This window comes from Kryptolebias marmoratus, linkage group LG22 (assembly GCF_001649575.2).
Source record: "Kryptolebias marmoratus isolate JLee-2015 linkage group LG22, ASM164957v2, whole genome shotgun sequence".
NCBI lineage: Eukaryota > Metazoa > Chordata > Actinopteri > Cyprinodontiformes > Rivulidae > Kryptolebias > Kryptolebias marmoratus.
The window spans coordinates 23,182,570-23,200,406 of record NC_051451.1 but is presented as its reverse complement, the minus strand read 5'-3'; the positions used below and the strand labels follow the sequence as shown (position 1 = coordinate 23,200,406).

The 17,837-nt window shown below is 43.9% G+C and overlaps 2 protein-coding genes across 2 annotated transcripts in view; both read right to left on the bottom strand.

The window, feature by feature from the left end:
- Nucleotides 1-60: 60 nt before the first annotated feature.
- On the bottom strand, nt 61-12,577 carry tarbp1 (TAR (HIV-1) RNA binding protein 1). The gene is made up of 29 exons (XM_017413005.3): nt 11,231-12,577; nt 11,060-11,157; nt 10,794-10,863; nt 10,517-10,671; nt 10,385-10,437; nt 9,934-10,031; nt 9,711-9,846; nt 9,529-9,625; nt 9,281-9,370; nt 9,037-9,181; nt 8,682-8,942; nt 7,904-8,001; nt 7,669-7,809; nt 7,368-7,594; nt 7,025-7,268; nt 6,492-6,680; nt 6,206-6,405; nt 6,057-6,128; nt 5,821-5,941; nt 5,133-5,243; nt 4,912-5,061; nt 4,742-4,828; nt 4,451-4,656; nt 4,271-4,352; nt 4,009-4,180; nt 3,742-3,927; nt 3,075-3,199; nt 2,233-2,369; nt 61-688 (listed from the first exon to the last, which is right to left on the bottom strand). The coding sequence occupies exons 1-29, from the start codon at nt 12,123-12,125 to the stop codon at nt 508-510; spliced, it is 4,827 nt and encodes a 1,608-aa protein (XP_017268494.1). The 5' UTR covers nt 12,126-12,577; the 3' UTR covers nt 61-507.
- A 170-nt stretch (nt 12,578-12,747) lies between these two features.
- The window catches only part of zgc:172136 (uncharacterized protein LOC566376 homolog), an 8,191-nt gene continuing 3,101 nt past the window's right edge, over nt 12,748-17,837 (bottom strand). Inside the window, exons 4-14 of the mRNA XM_017413001.3 lie at nt 17,156-17,235; nt 16,912-16,988; nt 16,589-16,784; nt 16,310-16,465; nt 15,851-15,916; nt 15,367-15,435; nt 15,091-15,265; nt 14,423-14,704; nt 14,219-14,341; nt 14,069-14,136; nt 12,748-13,977 (exon numbers count right to left, since the gene is read on the bottom strand). Coding sequence (XP_017268490.1) covers nt 13,699-13,977; nt 14,069-14,136; nt 14,219-14,341; nt 14,423-14,704; nt 15,091-15,265; nt 15,367-15,435; nt 15,851-15,916; nt 16,310-16,465; nt 16,589-16,784; nt 16,912-16,988; nt 17,156-17,235 — 1,571 coding nt within the window. The 3' untranslated portion in view covers nt 12,748-13,698. The remainder of the gene's footprint in view (nt 13,978-14,068; nt 14,137-14,218; nt 14,342-14,422; nt 14,705-15,090; nt 15,266-15,366; nt 15,436-15,850; nt 15,917-16,309; nt 16,466-16,588; nt 16,785-16,911; nt 16,989-17,155; nt 17,236-17,837) is intronic.

Genomic DNA, 17,837 nt, shown 5'->3' with positions numbered 1-17,837 from the left:
TCTCCTTGTCAATGAGCCTCACTAATCATCCATATGTTATCATAAGAGAACAGACAAGCATAAAAAAAGTCATTTTATTCAAATGTACATTCAATATTACAACTTCTTTTCAATCTGCAATAAAAAAACATTAAATATACCAAAACAATAGCATTATTTGAATATGTAATTGAGTGTGAACTTTATAATCTAGTCCTAATGTTCCAAAGGAAAAACTAATCGCTCACATAAACGAGACACAAGGAGAAACTGTCTATTTATGCTGCTGGTCTGCCAATTAATTTCACAGCAAGTGGAGCATCTGAATGTAATAACCACAACAGATGTGTGTTCATGACTCTTATTAAGGCACAGGAGGAGTGCTGGTGACTGGTGACCACACAGAACCCCCGAGAGAACCGAGTACAGGCTCTGCCAAGCACAGAGGTCTTTAAAACCAGGACCTTAAGCCTGCGGAAAGTCCTCAGGAGCAAAAGCGGCGACAGGCTGCTCTCGCCGCCTCTGTTTTCATGTGCGTTCAGAGACTGTTTCAGATGAAGCAGGGCTGAGATGCTGCCGGGTGTACTCCCAAACCAACAGAGCAGCGCTCACGTGCACGTTGAGCGAGCGGATGACCCCTTGTTGAGGGATCTCCACGCACACATCCAACATCTGGAGCAGATTTGCAGGAATGCCTTCTCGTTCATTGCTGTAATGAAAAAAAAAAAAGTAAAATGTGGCGCAGTAACATGGAAAAGCAGCAGTAGATAAATATACCATGCTTTAAAGCAATCAGACAATTTAATGCCATAATGTTGATATTTTTTATTTTATATTTGGCCTCCACAGGGTCATCCATGACCGCATCAAAGATGCCAACAATGCAGGAGAAAAGAGACAGTAATGAGCTGCAGTTCATGTCTGCAGACAAACTGTCCCTTCACTGCACACATGAGCAAATTAAATAAAACAGAGAAATATTTGGCAATTTAAAAGGAGGTTAAAGACATTACAAATGTAAAAACTCTTATAAATACAACCTGTTTAAGGAACAAAGAGTTGTAGGATTCAGGTTTTTTTGTTGTACTTTTTATTTAGGTTTGTATTTATGGATTAAAAAATAAATAAAAATCCATCCATCCGGAGGACCATTTGCTTCTATAATCATTAGATTCTGCTAAGGATCACAGTGAGGTGGATGGGTGGGAAGTGGGGGACACCTTGGACAGAATGTCTCACCGAAGGAGGATTTATAACGTTGGGATTTTTAACCCAGGACCTTCTGTGGGGAGTTAAATTTGAAAGGTTAAATGTTCTTGATGAAAGAATAAAAACAAAAAGACCATTTGTGAGGTGGGTAATAACAGGTGCCTGCTGAAGAAAAACAATGGCAGCACTGGACTGCTTCGTATGCAGGCCCCAATAAAGGTGACTAAAAAGTTTAAGCTCAAGAGCAACCCACTTAGTACTGAACAGAGTACGCACGCTGCTGAATACCAGCTGTGCAGAGTAAACAACAAAAAGGTAACAAGCGTTTGTCATTTCGTCTCAGCAGCCAGCCACACAGTGAGGAAGCAGGAAATTGATGAGCTGCATTCATCCTGAGTGAAAGTGGATCAGACAAGACTGAGCTGATGGGGAAATTAGCGGCGGGCCATGCTGTGCTGTGGAAGCCTTACAGAGAGAGAGCTCATCCAGACGGTGCTTACGTTAACGGCATCGCTCGCATGGCTGTGTTTGAACTGAGGAGAACAAACTACACCAAGGGGATCGATATCAGTCTTTCCTCTCTGCCATGACAGAACAAACATTTCACCTTGAACACATGTGCAACTTCGGCGTCAAAGGGTTCTAAGTAGCTGCAAATAGATGGAACCATGAGGCGTTGGTTGATAACACGAATGGATGCCACAGGCCAGCATTCAAAGCAACACAAAACAAAGGTTAAAGTTGGTCTGTCTCCTGTTTCTAAACTCATATCCTTTGCTCTCTTCAGGGAGAGCCAATTATACCTGAGCATGCCCCGACAGGCACACAAAAGGAAAGAAAAAAAAAAAGAGCAGGCCCAGAGGGAAAGAAGCACTAAACAGGTGAAAACACTAAACAGCCGCGTCAGCTCACAGCTATCTGTGAGAGAGAGACATGAAGGACAGAGGTTTGGACACATTTATGCACAAATGACTGCTCTGATGGGGAAAAAAAACACAGAACTTATGGTCTTTTTTGGGGGGGATTTATATAATGCGATCATACCCCAGAAGTAGCAGCGTTTTCTCAGAGAAGTGATAATCCTGGAGGCTGTGACTGTTGGCAGTCTGCTCCACTCCAACAATACAGTAACCTTCACTCTTCTTCACCTGCAAGAAATCAGAGAGCTCCACAGGCTTCACCTGAAGGACAGAAAGGACGGCTAGATTAGACAGATCAGGAGATTTTTAAACAACATGCAGTCAGTGCAGATTTAAATTAAAGGCCTGGCACCACTTCTGTGTTAAACTAAGATCCTCTTATGGTGAGAGGGGACAGATAAATCATATACACAACCTCATGCAATACTGCAAGCTCTCACAAGATCTATTAATTTTCAGTGTATGCGTTCAGAATGACTCTCAACCACTGCCACACTAAATTTTAGCTCAATATCTGTAAAGTCCTCTTACTTGTATTTGCTAAGGTCACAAAGCTGATAATCAGTTGTAGACTTGCAACCATTGATTACTTTCTGATAGTTTCATCAAAATACCCTCAAATACACTCAGGCCCTTTTGTGTTCTGTGGTGGGCCATAAAAATGTGAACAGATAGATTTTACACAAAAAGATGTTATCGTAGCTTCATATTCACACAGAGCTGCTATCTGCTACAGACTGCCAAAAAATGAAAATGTTAAGTTCAGAATGTGAAGCAAAACGCTGACAGGTCTGAGAGCTGTTTTCACTTTCTCAGGAGAGGCTGTTTGTAGAAAAAAACATCTCTCTGCCGCGCTGGCTTTTTATCAGCCAACTGTTCTGGATGCTGGGAAGTCAACATCACGTAATTCTCTGCAAAATCGGTCAAGTCTGGAAACAAATTCTAAGCAGAATTTGCACACATCACCTCTAACAAAGGAAGCCAGAGCTCCGACGAGACGCTCAGGGACTGAAAGTGTTTGTCATTGATATGATGGAGGCTATCCAGAACCAGAGCGCTGGCGCCAAATATCTCACACGTCCTGCAAAGACCTACAACAGCAACAACAACAACATTAGTTTCATTCCTAACATTTGGGCTGTTATGGAATCAACACATCACGGAAAAAAAACAAGACATTTTCTGACATCTATCATATTAACATGAGTCATTTCTGGCAGTTAAAAAACGCCATCTTTATGGTCATAAATCAACATTAAACATTTCAAACAGATGCACTGTGGGAAAATTTCAAGTAAAACTTTTCCACAAAAAACAAGCTAAGTTCCTGCTTTCATCATCCAATATCAATATTGGTTTTTGAAATAGATCCTTTCCTCTTCAAACAAATTCTGATTGCTTCACCCACTTATCACCCGAAACAGCGCTGGAGGACACTCAGACAATAAAAAACAAAGTGTCTGAGAACAAAGCTGCACAGTCTGTCTCAGTCAGAGAAGAAATACCAATCTTTTTTTTACTAGTTTGTGGAAAATCTTCAATATGAAACCACGTTGCACAAATCGAAAGGAAATTCCCAGATGAGTAAGTGAAAATAACGTGACATTATTTTCTAGGATGTGCAGTTTCATACCTCCCAAATTGGTGGGCTTGTCGATGAGCGAAGCAACAACCAGCAGGGCGCCCTGCTGTTTGCCGAGCCGAGCCGCTCTCTGAGCTGGAACCAGCTGAAGTTCTGGTTCCTGGTCCTGGATGCCTAACCTCCAGGGTGTGATCTTCTTCTGCACCTCGGCCCAGCGCTCCTCCTTGTCCTGCTCACCTGGAAGATGCAACACCTTGTTAACTGCGGTAAGGGAAGTATCTGTTAGCGGTTAGCGCCAGGAGAGAGGTGCTACTGTACTTCTGTCCTGCTGGATCCAGTCTCCAGGATGGAGCTGGCCCAAGTCGGGAGAAGCATTTCTCAAAGGACACGATGAACTCTCAGGAAACTGAGACAGCTTCTCAAACTTCCATGGTGGAATCCACTCATCATCAGCCAACTCTGACAGACTGGGAAAAGTGTAGAATATCGTCTGAAAAAGTAAAAAAAAAAAAGAAAAAAAGATGAGCTGTTGTTGACCTTCAGCAGGATTCATTTCAGTTTTTAAACCATACAAACTCACCTCAACACTATAATCCCTGACAGGATGAAAGGCACCAAAGAAGAAGTGCCCCTGGATCCTAATCCAGTTCTTGTTGGCATTTCTTAGAGGAAATTAAAAAAACAAAACAAATGCATAATCAAATAAACTCGTTTACACATTACTAAGCAAAATATGTTCCAAGTGTCGATGTGCTCTAACCCGGAGCTCTGCATGGCCTCAGCCTGATTCAGACAAGCTCTGACCACAGAGGACATCCCTCTGAAAGCATCAGCCTCCTCCTCCTCCTCTTCCTCAGCCAGGCTCCACACCTTCTTCAGAGCCAGTAAGGCGTACAGGCGCACGCTGAAGTTATGACTGAAACACGACTGCAGGATGACGTCCAGCGCTTTACGCAGCTGCACCGCCTGAAACACAGAGAAGACAGAGAAGCTTACACACAGTAAACACTGAAGGGTGATGCTAGCAGAAGAGTAGGACGCGAGGCTGTACCTTCTCCTTAACTTGTGCAACAATGACACTGAAATGTACCAGAACTGACAGGAAGGTGCAGACACTCGTCTTGGTCTGTTCGTGATCCTGAAAAGCAAAATAAAAAAATAAATGATTGTCTAATCCTGTAATTCCAGTTCTTCTGACAGATGGTTAGAGGACAAGCTCACCAGATTGAAGCAGGTCCAAAACCTGTCGATGTGTTGCGGATTCTGGACAAGGATTAGAATCATCATCCATTCTATCAAGTATTTGACTGAGGGCTGGTTACTGCAGAACCCAGCTTCAAACACGTGGTTCAGCAGAGAGGAAACAAACTCCTGAACAGACAAAGAAAAAAAATTAACTGTTTGTCTGAAAGCAGAGGTGATCAGAGAAGCTGTTATCTTACCTCTCCGAGTTTGGGCAGCAACAGCAGCAGCGTTTGCCACACTCGGTTTTTGACCCGATGCTGCAGGGAGTTACTATGGTAACGTACTTTAGACTTTGATATGGTGTTATCCTGCGGCGATGGAGAGGGGAGGTGAAAAAGATAATGGGAAATGGTGCTGTTGAGTTAGATGCAACTTTTTCCTTTTTTTTTTGTTTGGGAAAGCCCCATAAATGCAGCGCAATCCAAATATTACATAGCATCAAGTGACATAAATAAACAAAAAACAGGTGGCTAACAAAACAGAGCCAGGCTCATTAGTTTCTGCTCTGATAACTCAGAATATAAGAGTATAAATTACTGCAAGATATGCAATAGAAAATTTATGATCCACTTATTGGGTCCCTACTTTTAGATAAGAAAAATATATGATGGTAACTGCTCATCATACATATTTTATCAACAAAAACAAACACTGCCATCCAGAATGTCTTGATTATTTCAGCAAAGCATTTACTGATTGAACTTTGGATTTAAAAATGTTTAGAAATGGTTTTATATCCTTTTTAAAGTGATGGGCAAGTACAACTGCCTCTGATATCATTGATATGTTTTCACACTAAGACTAGATAAATAAATGCACCAAATGTCCTCATCTTTTACATAATTTTCAAGTGATATTATCTAAATATTTTCTGATTTTTCTTACTGTTTTCAGCAGCTGCATAACCAGCTCCTGTAGGAGTCGTTGGTGCTGCTGCTGAGATGAATCCAGGCAGCTCAGAAGAGTCAGCACACATGTGCGGGCCAGCTGATCGTCTCTGTTGTCGCTGCAGAACAAGAGCAGCCGTTCAGCTGCCAACAGCTCAGATACAGCAACAGAGACCTCTAGTGGCCTTTTAGGGGAACTATCTGAGAACGACAGAGAACAGAACTCTTCCTCACCTGGAAACTGCGACGTTAGCTGCACACTTTTCACCAAGTTGCTCCACATATATTTGGACGTCAGAAACGAGTCTTTAAAAGAGAAAAATTAAACATTTGAAGCAGCTTTGACAAACAACACAAATCTGAGAAACGCTGCAGAGATTTACCGCTGATCTCTCCTGAGGACGGGTCCGTAAACACAGGCCTCAGAGACGATGTCGATGTGGCTGAAGACACTAGAAAACTGAGCGTCTGCCTGCTCACAGCCGCAGCCGTCTTTGGGCAGCCATGTCTGACAGCAGTGTTGAAGCAGCACGCCGAACACTCCGCTTTTTGACTGAGACAGCTCCAGCAGCTCTGAGGCAACCTAAAAAAAACAGGTGTTTAACACCCCGACAGTATGGAAATGTAGAATCTGTAAGATGTGAAGCCTTCCAGCCTGGTGTGAGTCACCTGTTTCAGAGCGGCCATGAGGCTTGGAGCCGTAGTGTGCATCAGCTGGAGGAGTTTGTGCTGAAAGGCCATGGAGATGAAACCTTTTAATGCAGGCCAGAAGTCATGGGCGTTGGTGCTGAGCGCCTGTACGAGCTCCCAGCTCAGAGTCACCGCCTGCACGCAGAGGGCCTCCTCGCTGTGAGCCAACTGGATTCAAAAAGCAAACAGATTACTGGGTCAGAATTCACACTTTGGGCTTTTAGACCACTCATAAATCAAAACGTTCAGTTCATTCAGCAGATGGCAGCTGTGACTGCTGATTTTTGTAACTTTTATACTTATGAAAACATTTAATTTTATTTACAAATAACATTTTTGCCCATAAAAACACTGAAATCTCCTCACTTCCTTTTTAAAGTGTGCCTGCTCTGTTTTTGTCTTCTTCTGCTACTTGAAGCTGTTTTAGCTTTCTTCAGCTAAGTCATCCAGGGCTCAGCATTCACAGGAACTGGAATTTGCCCAGTTATTCAAACCAACCAACACAGACTCACCTGTTCCATGGCGGTCTTCAGAAAGTGGAGCACGGGCAGCACCAGGTCACTGGGCAGCAGGGAAAGGGCCTCGATGCTGCAACTCAGAGCGGCTCTGAGAAACTCGGGTGTTTGGGAAAACTCTGCAGACTCAGGAAGGCCTACAGCTTTAACCAGGAAGTTCAGACAAACCCACTGGTCCCGCATGAAGTTGGCAGCGATGCGTCCCCAGTCCTGCTGCAGAAAACCTTGTGTTTCGAGATCACTATTAAAAAAAACAAAAAACATGCCATGTTTTAATACTGGCAGTAAAATGTCTCCTGAAATGTTAACATTTAAACCCAGGAAGAGTATTTCCACTAACCCTGAGCAGCCAATCAGCTGTGGTTTCATCAGGCATTCATTGATGCTTCCCAGAGATGACTGACACTGAGAGGAAGTTGTCGAAGTGTAGAAGTAATGATTCAGAGGTTTCAGAGCGGAAAGAACCTCTGATTCGATGCCAATCCCTTCCTGCTCCATCAGCCCACAGACAGCAGCCAGAGATGCCATACTAACAGCTCGGGTCACCTGGCTGGTCACAGAAGGGATCTGGAAACAACGACGACAACGAGCAGTAAGTGCTGCCGATCTGAAGAGGAGGCAGAAACATTTCAGGGAGTTACCTGCTGGGCTGGTTGTTGCAAGACTGCAAGGCTGTACTTGATGAGTTTAGGGAAACAACAAGGCTGAATTTTACAGCCGCACATGAGAACCAGCTGCCTCAGGACACACAGATACAGCTCCGCTCGCTCCACATCAACCAGCTTGTAAAGAATAATGACATTCAGACACCAGGGTTTTACCACTAGGGGCGTTCTGGTAATTAGATGAAGATGATGATGATGACTTGCAGTTTACCTCCTGTAGCTCCCCACACAGCCGCCTCAGGATGAACTCCTGGATTGGATCAACATGTTTAAAAAGCAGCTTTTCTAAGGCAAACATCACATCATCTCCTGTGAAACAGATAAAACCGAAAAATGCAGAATGTCAAATTCTCAACCAGTAATTCACAAAAAGTAATGGCTCAAACTGAAAGGGCCAATAATAATATGCTCACCTACAGGTTCATATTTTAAGGGTCAATTTGAATAGATCTGTTTGTTTTTCATGTCTAAATTCAATTTTAACAAAACGTCATCACCTAAAACACTCAGCGCTTCTCTTTAAGAACCTTATCTCCTCTGATGAGTCAGTTCTCATCTCAAGTGAAAAAAACTGATGTTTAAATTAGCCAATAGTAAAGAATGCAGACATCATTAATTAAAAAAAAACGAAAACCTTGAACTTTAATGGCTTGAATCAGTTGTAGATGTGCATTCAATTATAATTTCCTGAATGTTCCATTAAAATCTGACAAGTGGTTCCTGAGATATTTTGCTAACAGACAGATACACAAACATACAGATACCGGCAGTTCTCTTCCTCCTTTGTCTTTCAGCGGTGAGTAATAAATAAGTTGCTGTTTGATTACAATTCTTCTTCATTTTTTATACACCAAACAAAACCTAAGGTCAAGAATTTAAATTGAAGCCTACATTACTTGAATGAATGCTTGGATGTTTACTGTCCTCGCTGCAGCTTTCTAAGGGTAAACCTGTCAGGTAGAAGATAAATCTGTGCTGTGATCCCAGACCTTCCTCGCCTCCCGCTCGCTGACAGCGTGGCTCTGCTCCGAGCTGCAGCAGCCGGAGCAGAAGCTGCAGGCTCTTGTCGCTCTTCCGTACAGGCAGGTAGATGTTGGTGCTGATTCTGCTCAGAGTGTCCAGCAGGGGGGACAGCAGGGGGGACAGCAGAGACTCTGCTCCCAGGCGGATCCTCTCCATGTCCACACACAGCAGAATGGCTCTGGCCAGCTTATCGGCCTCTCTACAGTCAGGTAACCTCTCAGGCCGACCTGTGCGACAGGAAGACAAGCGTTCATCTCTGAATATTCACACCAACAGATTCAGTTACTCCTTTTATTAACGCCAGCCTCACACCAGAACTACCTGTGCTTGCTGGAACCTGAAGATAGGAGAGTAATTCACTTTGAACATAAGCTCTGATGGTTTCTTTTCTTGTGGCAGCATCATTACAATCCTCTGATGTTCTGGACTTAAAACTGTTTTCATGTTCCAAAAACCAGACACACAGCTGCGAATATGTAAAGGAACAATTGGGTGAATGTGTAACATCTAAAACATAACATGTCAGTGTATTTTGACTATTTCAACACGTGTGTCGAGCACAAACCTGACTCCAGAGCTCTGTCCCTCTACACAACGATTCATCAGCACGGAAGTGTGTCAGCAGACTGAACACGTCATCTAGGGTCACGTCACTCTGGAATAAAAAGGTAAAGTTATTGAGTATACTGTATGCTCACCATAAACTGTGGCAAACACTTGTTCAAGACCTCTTTGTTTTATCATTTTATGTAGAAATACCTTTATTTAAAATACACTCATACAGTCTGAGTTTGATTACAGTTCCTGTCTTACCACCGCTGTGAGAGAGAGGGCGCTGTTTAGTAAAAAGCACTGAGCAGCCCCTCTCAGCAGGACCTGATGAGTGATCATGGTGCACCGCAGCACCTCCCTGGAAAGCAAAACGCACAAAATCGTCCTCCTTGTTCAGCATAAAAAGCTTCGACGCCGTCTTAACTTTAAACCCGATTAGTTACCTGAGGGCAGCGAGCCCGCTGGCCCTCAGCAGAGGCCCCGGGGGCAGCTTGGACAGGGCCTGACAGACGAAGAGGAGGGGTACAGCGCACCAGTGCTTAGAGCCCAGCTGCTGAATCAGCTGAAGCAACACATGACCTGTGGAAATCAGCAGCAGTCAGCGTTAAACAGACGATTTAATCATGAAACATAAATCTCTGCTTTGTCTGTATTCGTCTGTTGCACCTCTCTCTTCTGACGGCAGGCTGCTGAAGAAGGTGGACATGAAGACCTGGAGTTTTACAGCCAGCTCAGGACAGTCTCCCACACTCTGACCAGCTGACCTACATGAGGACGAAACTTGGGTTGAAACGACTGTGAAGCCAATCAAACTATTTTTGTAGGATCGCAATATGGAAAGATAAACTAAATTCCACCTTTCTGTGTGGAGTCAGAATGTTCTGGTTTCTTCCCACAGGCCAAAAACATGCATGTTAGGGACAATTTAGAGTCAATTAACAGGTGTGAGTGAGAGCGAGAATGGTTGTTTGTCTCTGTGTGTCCCTGTGATGGACTTGTGACCTGTCCGCGGTGTCCCCCACCTCCTGCACGATGACTGCTGGAGACAGACTGTTACCGGCTCCTCTGCACCGAAAAGTTATTAAAGAAGGTGGATGGATGACATTAAATGACTCACCTGCAGAAGAGCGACATTTCAGAAAGTGCATCCATGAAAGGGCCGACGACAAACTGCAACGCAAAAGCAAAAGGTCGTTTAACAACTGGACTGTTTCCGTCAAACCGAAATGGCGGTTAACGGATTTTGCACCTGAGAAAACGCCGAGGCAAAGTGGGGCTGCTGGAGGACCTGCAGCTCGAGCAGATGGCACACTCCTTCTCTCATTAAGGATTTATTCTCACTGTGGAACATGCGCTGATACACACACAGCAGCCAGGACGGGTGGAGGAGGCCCCGCTCTGAAGCTGGAGCAGACACACCACAGTACTGACACTTCCAAAGGTTCCACAATAAAAAATACAAGAAAATAACCAAAAATGTTATCAATGCAACCTTTTTCTTTTTATTTAAACAATTTTAGTGTTACCTTGACTGTCATTCACTGTTGTTTGGATCAGTGTGTCTATTCTGTTCAAAACTGGCCGGACAACATGGACCTGCAGAGGAAAAGAGCAAAAACGTATCAGAACATTTCAGAAAGGGTTGTGAACTTAGACCAACACCTGGTGAATGTTTATCACCCGCCACTGAAAGCAAACTGTCTTAGCTCCTGTTGTCCCGGTTTAAAACTCTGGCATGAAAGGCAGCGGGCGATATGCATTCAAGGAATGCACACCTGCCTTTAATTCTCACCTGGTTTTCCTCCAGAGTCTCCATCACCAAAACATAATCCTCCCAGAACTCTCTCAGCAGCCTGCTCTTGTCAGGGGCCCATCTGAACAACACCTCCTCTGATGGTGTCAAAACACAGTTATAATAAGGCATCAAAAGGTTAAAGCTGACATGATGTGTTTTTGTTTTTACCTTCCTCTGATGCAGGGTGAGGACAGTCCAAACCCTCCTCCTCAGACAGAGCCGCACACCTCTTCAGCAGGTAAAGAGCCCTCTTGCGTGACACGCCGTCTCTGTTGGTCAGCCCGTCCTGCACGAGCCTCCAGAACCACAGGGACAGGCGGGGGTCCAGGCAGCCGCGGGGCTTCAGGAGGTGGTCTGCCAGGACGGTGAGACACAGCAGCGCCCGCTCCGTGGCCACGGGGCCGCGCTCGGACGCGTGCCAGCCGCACACAGCATCCAGGACCCTGCCGGACCCGCCGCTGCTGTAGTTCAGCAGGGTTAAAACAATCCGAACTGCGATCCTGGAGACCAGCTGCGCGTCGGGGAGCGATCTGATGGAGGCCAGGGCGCACTCCAAGGTGCTGGACGTCAGCTGCTCATCCGCTGTGAGGAAAGGCATGAGAGCTGCTACAACCTCAGTGGCGACCTGCTCACTGAGATGTCCCTGAGCCGACTCATCCTCTGACGGCTGGAAGGACGGCAGGACGGAGAGGATAACTCGCCTCTGCACATTTCCGCCGCACGGAGCGACGCAGGCGCCGAGGAGCCTGCAGGCGGCCGCTGTGCTCTCCCTGCAGCGCGCACCGTCGTCTGCCTCTGCTGATATCCTGGACAAAAAGGGCAGACACTTCTTCCAAATGACCGACTCGATCTTTTCGCGGATGTTGCGTTTCGTCGCATCCGTAAGCGGAGCTGAGCCGGAGTCGGACAGAAGGAGAGGTCCGAGACCCTCAACGAGAGCCGTCAGCGCCTCCAGCCGCTCCGTCTCGGGCCAACAGGTCTCTCCCGGCCAACAAAGAGATTCAAACAACAGGTTGTAGTCAGGAGAGCTGCTTAGGATCGCGTTTATTAAAACAGAAGACATATTTCACATTTTACACTGTCCGGAACAAGCAAAATGTAGTTACGAAGCAACCGGCTTTTCAGCGCAAAGACAGCACGTTGACCCAAAGCGAAATGTAAACTTCCGCATACGTCATCCTAAACTCTCGCGAGAAGCGCGAAGGAGCTCTCTCTTTTTCTTTTTAACCTTTATTAAACAAGGAAAGTCCCAATGAGATTAAGAACCTCTTTTTCAAGAGAGTCCTGGTTACACAACAATTACAGTTAGATTACATATTTAACATGCCATAAAATTTTAAAACAGTCACAGTTTAAGGTCATATCTAGTGCTCTCAGTCTGGAGAATAAAGAACTCAGTGGAATAAGTTCAGTTAATTTCCATTTTGAGGTATTGTTTGCTCCAGTGGCGTATATTCTAGATCTAGAATATAATATTGTAGATCTAGAATATACGTCATTGGTTTGCTCTTACGCTTTAAAGGTGAAATGAAATAAAATATAAAAATAAGGGGTTTTCTTGATTTTCTTTTAGTTAAACACTGTCACAAAACACTCCAGTGGTCGATTTCTGATTTAAACTTGCACATTAGCATAAATAAATGGCGCATCAAAACAAAAAATGCTTTTATTCTGTTGTATTATAAATTTATTTTCATCATAAAAAAATTGCTTTTAACAAAAGTGAAGGATGCACCACTGTCAAAAATGGCTTTTTTTTTTCTCTCAGTGTCACAAATTATTTTCTACTGACCACATACTGGCCAACGACATCAGTTTATATAATCAAATACAAAAATTGTAAAAATGTCTGAGGAAAGAAAACGGACAAAGGCTTTTTGTTGTCGTTACATAATACAAAAGTGCTGCAGATTACAGAGAACAGAAATAGTGCTCTACAATTAATACTTTTGTTTTGTAATTATAAACAATAAGGCGGTTTGTACAGAAGAGGAAAACTTTGGATGAATGCATGGCCAGCTGTGAAAGGTCAAACTTTCCACATCGGTAGCCATCATTATGGAAAACCATGACAGGACACACTATACAAAACAGTATGATGTAAAAAATGATTTTCAAAACAATTGCAACAAAAGTTCAGAAGTACAATCATTTGCACAATGGGTTTTGGAAATTCTAAATAACAAAAAAAAAAACTTGTTTAAAAAGATTAATAGCAAAGAAGCTGATCCACATCTTATAAATGTCCATCGCAGCAGAGACTGATTTAAAATGACAACATTTTATGCCTTTAAGTTCATGAAACATTTCAGACAACTTTATCAATGTGGACTTTACAAGACACTGAATTAGAACATGTTTGTTTGAGAAGTTTAAATCCGCTAATACAATAGTGCAAGTCATATGTACAAAATATACAAGTTTAATAAATATATTGTTTACTCGTTGAACTGCTGCTGTATGAGATTTCTATCAAACCCACACAGCTTTTGGAGGAAGCATGCAAAGTCCTGTTCTGAGTAGTAATTCTGCAGCATGAAGTCCACGTATGACTCAATCACAGGAACAATCATAATAAGTTCTTTGTAAATAAAAAAAAAACAAAACAAAAAACAGTCCATCAGCAGTAAGTGTGCTCAGAGAATAAATTCCAGAGCTTGGTCATCATTTAGTGTGTCCAGGGAGAGGCAGTTGTTAGCCCTGCGGCCATAAAAGGTAGGTTTGGAGCCGCAGTAATAACTCGGATCAACAGGAGACTGAGTGTTCTGGGCGACATCTGGGAGCCCAAAGGTGCAGCTGTGAGAGGAGTCGGGCGGCAGCGCCGTCCCAAGCGGTGCAGGAGGTGGGGAAAGACGAACGTCATCTAGACTTTGGCTGTGCCGATCCATACGAACCTGAGCTCTGGATTTCAGCATCTAGAATGAAGATGGAATGTAAATATAAACAACAACTAAATAATAAATAAGATGAAGAGGTGCAGATAGGGTAAGAAAACTTATGGCAGACCTGTTTTAACATTTGCTCGTTCAGTACCAGACCAGCATCTTTATCACTGTCTGGAGGACACTCATTGTCTGTGAAGCCCAAAGACAAACAGAGTTTCAGAATAAAAGCTGATTTGTTTCCAAAAGCTGGATGAGACAGTTGCATTGATACCTGGTGACTGAGGTTCTGAGTATTCTGGACAATCCACTGACACTCCCTCAAGAAGATCAGCCAGCTGGAACATCTTATCAGGATCAAAAACAGCCTGTGGACTTCCAACACGAGCCCTGATTTCTAGAATGAAGTTAGAACTCGATTCAGTCCATATTTGTGAATTAACAGCAGAGATTGGACTGTCAGTGAATTTATCCTAACCTCCTCGCCATCGCAGATCTTCTGTCCGAGCCGTGCTGCATGTGTGAGAGCCAGAGAAGCAGGAGCTGCTGTGGCTGGTCGCGGGGCTCAAACACATCTCTCCCTGATGCTGACCCTCTCCCTCCATGGAGGTCACCTCGGTGTAGATGCTGTGCTGGCGGGCATCTGCTTCGATGCCGGAGCTGCCGGTGGAGTGCCGAGACAGACCGGGGCTGCTTTCGCTGCCATGTGGGTCCAAATCCAGGTCGTCACTGATGTACGACTCTCTGTAACACTTCTTCTCTAAAATACGGAAAATCTGCTTTCAAAAAGTGTGATGAATAAAACCTTACCTGACAACAAAAAGAATTACAGCTAATGTGGCCAAGAAATTTCTCTGGATGCAAAAAGGTGGGTTACTTAAGGTAAAAATGGAGAACTTGTCTCAGCGGGCCATCCCAATCAAATCAATTTTTATTCACTATAGAGCAGTACAGACAATACAGTATAAATATTTAAAGTTATAACTTTATATGTCCCATTTCTGCTGCTTGGATAAATGCAAAAACAAGATTTACTCAGCAAACAAAGAGAAATTTATAGAAAATGAGGCGTTTTGTTGGATACAGTAGCCCTACAATCAAACAATCACTAATGATTTTGCTCTCCTAAACTTCTCCCTGACCCACCTTTGCTGGCCTCCAACTGACGGAGGTGCCTCAGGGCCGGCTGGAGGCTCAGATAAAGCTGATGGCTGGTGCTCAGGTGCAGAAGGAGGTGGCGAGAGCGGAACGACGAGCCCGTGTAGTACACCAACTTCCTGGCTGATGGCAAGCCATCTGGCTGGATCTCGAATTTCTTACCCTGAATGGGAAAACACATTTTAAATTGCAAATGCTCATTAAATAATTACAAGGAATCCACTTAATCTTTACTAGAAATGAAGATAAGCAAATGAGATCTACCAGGAATGTTAGACGTCCAACATGTGACCAGGGGAAGTCGTATAGCAGCTGTCGGATGTTGTTCACCTCCTATAAACAGAGTTTTGGATGTGGATTGAGTAATCTGCTTAAATGTATTTCAAAATAAAAAATCAATAAGTACGAAACCATTTTTTTTCCAGAGCCATCTGGACTAAAAAAAAGGCCAAGGACTTTAAGTTATCTCACAGTCTGTTGGCTTGCAAATCAGACAGGCCTGGTGAGCTAATCCCCCCCCTCCCCTCCCAGATGGGCCCTGATGGACAGATCAAACAACTGACAGGCACGGCAGGCAGCTATCTCCTGACTAACTGCTGCTGGTGGCAATCCCACACATTCCTCACACAGCCAGTCAGTGGCTTTATTAGCACTTCAGACACAAAGGCTGGATCTTTGACCGAACACAGAATCGCTTTTTGTGTACATACGTGCTGTGCATTAATAACACACGCCAATACGCACGCACCTGATAAACCTGCATTCCTCGCAGGGTCAGACCAAGCAACGCCATTCCATTCTCCTCCTTTTTGTCCTGGAGAAAAAAAAAAAAAAAAGAAAGATGAGATGTCAGAAAGGCATCTGAGTGGCTCAGATAAGATAATTCCTTCACAGTTAAGCCTCCCTCCCAGTTCATGCTGAGCTGATGATGCTAACACCTAATTTAAAGTGAAAACATATCACTGCTTTCAAAATATTACTCGGTCAAGGAGTAACTCAATATGAAAGATTCTTGAATAGTTGCAGGGCTATATAACCGCCCTTTGAGATTATTGGTTCAGTAGAGCTGAAATGAAGCCAAACTAAGTGTTTTTGAGCTGGATTTGTTATTCCAAACTGAAACTTAATCCAACTTCTTAATAATGCAAATAGAAACAATCTTAAAAGGAGACAGTTATTTGTTTAAAATAACAAGCAGCTTGTGCACCTTTTGCAATCTGTAAAATGTGACAGGAACATCCTCCAACTGACACGAGTCTCTGATGAAGGAGAGGACGGCGTCTCGAGTCGACATTCCCCACAGCTCCTGGTGCACCTTGGGCCCGTGGCAGAGGAGGTAGTTCGTTCCACGTTTAGCTACAATCTGAGAAAAAAAAAAAAAAAAAGTGTTTTCACTCAACTCAAAAATGTTCAAAATGTAAAACCCTTCAGGGCTTTTAAAAAAATATATATTTCTGATTGTTGCCACCGTAAAAATAACACCTACCCAGGGGGGAAAGTAATCCTTGGGCTCAAAGTAAGGGGTGACCTCCGTCCCCTCCCTCTGCAGGGGGGGATCACCCAGGTCAGCCTGCAGAGCGTAACCTGCCAGCTGGAAATACACTTCCTCCTGCTGACGACACTCGGAGCGCAGCACTCGCTCCCGCAGGTCACAGTAGTACAGATGTCGTGCCTTCTTCTCACTGGCGTCACACAAACACGTGCAGAAAAATCACAACGATATCACAACTTTTGGAAAACAGAACGATGATTCTTGGAAATAAGTGCCACGGCTATAAATCAAAGAAAAAAACAGTAGAAACGACATACCAAAAAAGCCTCCCATTTTCAACGTAGTACTGCACTTTGAGGAAGAGGAGCAGTGGAAAGGGTCTCCTCAGTGATCCCTACAGGAAGAGGCGTGTCAGACTTGTTGTTTGGTTAAACAAAAACAGGTCAGCATGTAGGCCACGGAGCTCCACCTCCCAATTAACTGACTCATCGAACAGTTTCGAAAGTAGATTACATCAACGATCAATTCTCATTGGTCAAAATCTGCTGCCAACAGTCTTACCTTCACGGAATCTTGCCTCCAATCCTTGGAAAAGTACTTGATCAGTTTCTCTTCCATGTCTATAAATATGTGCTCATTGTCTAAAATAGAAACAAATAATCGGGAGGGTGAAAAAAAAAAGAAGACCAGAAGAAAACGAAACAAAGTAACAGAGCGTAAAATCTGCCAGACAATAGGGTTCATTATGGTGAGAGAGAGAAGAAGACCGTCTGCATTTCTGAATGAGGTTAACAGGAAGCCGTGACAATCAGGATTTTTAATCTTTACGTACCAACTTTCTTTTTACATTTACCACTTTAAGACATGTAAACGTAGGTATTTAATATCTTATAATTCTGCTAACACAACCCCCTAAATTCAATATTGTTTTAGTTCAAATAAACAGAACTTTATTTTATAAAAAGCCGTTTGCCACCTGTTCTGAGCGTGAGGATGTGGTACCACTCGCTTCATGGTCCCGAGTCATGACACGGGCATTCTGTTTGAACCACTTCATCCTTTTTATTCAACCAAAACGCCTTAAAACACGAGCCGTTTCCCAACTCGCTCCTTCCACCATCCGCCTCTGACTCACTCCGGCTCCCTTGCTTCTCCTCCCTCATCAACGTCTTTGAGCAACAGTTGAGTGGGGCCGACTGTGTCATGACAGACACCCCCACCCCCACCCCCACCCCCTCACCCC

Coding starts and splice junctions, on each gene's coding strand:
- tarbp1 (XM_017413005.3), bottom strand. CDS start 12,125: ATGTCTTCTGTTTTAATAAACGCGATCCTAAGCAGCTCTCCTGACTAC. Junction 10,032..10,384: donor GAAATGTCGCTCTTCTGCAG/GTGAGTCATTTA, acceptor GTCCTCATGTAG/GTCAGCTGGTCAGAGTGTGG. Junction 6,129..6,205: donor GTCCTCAGGAGAGATCAGCG/GTAAATCTCTGC, acceptor TCTCTTTTAAAG/ACTCGTTTCTGACGTCCAAA.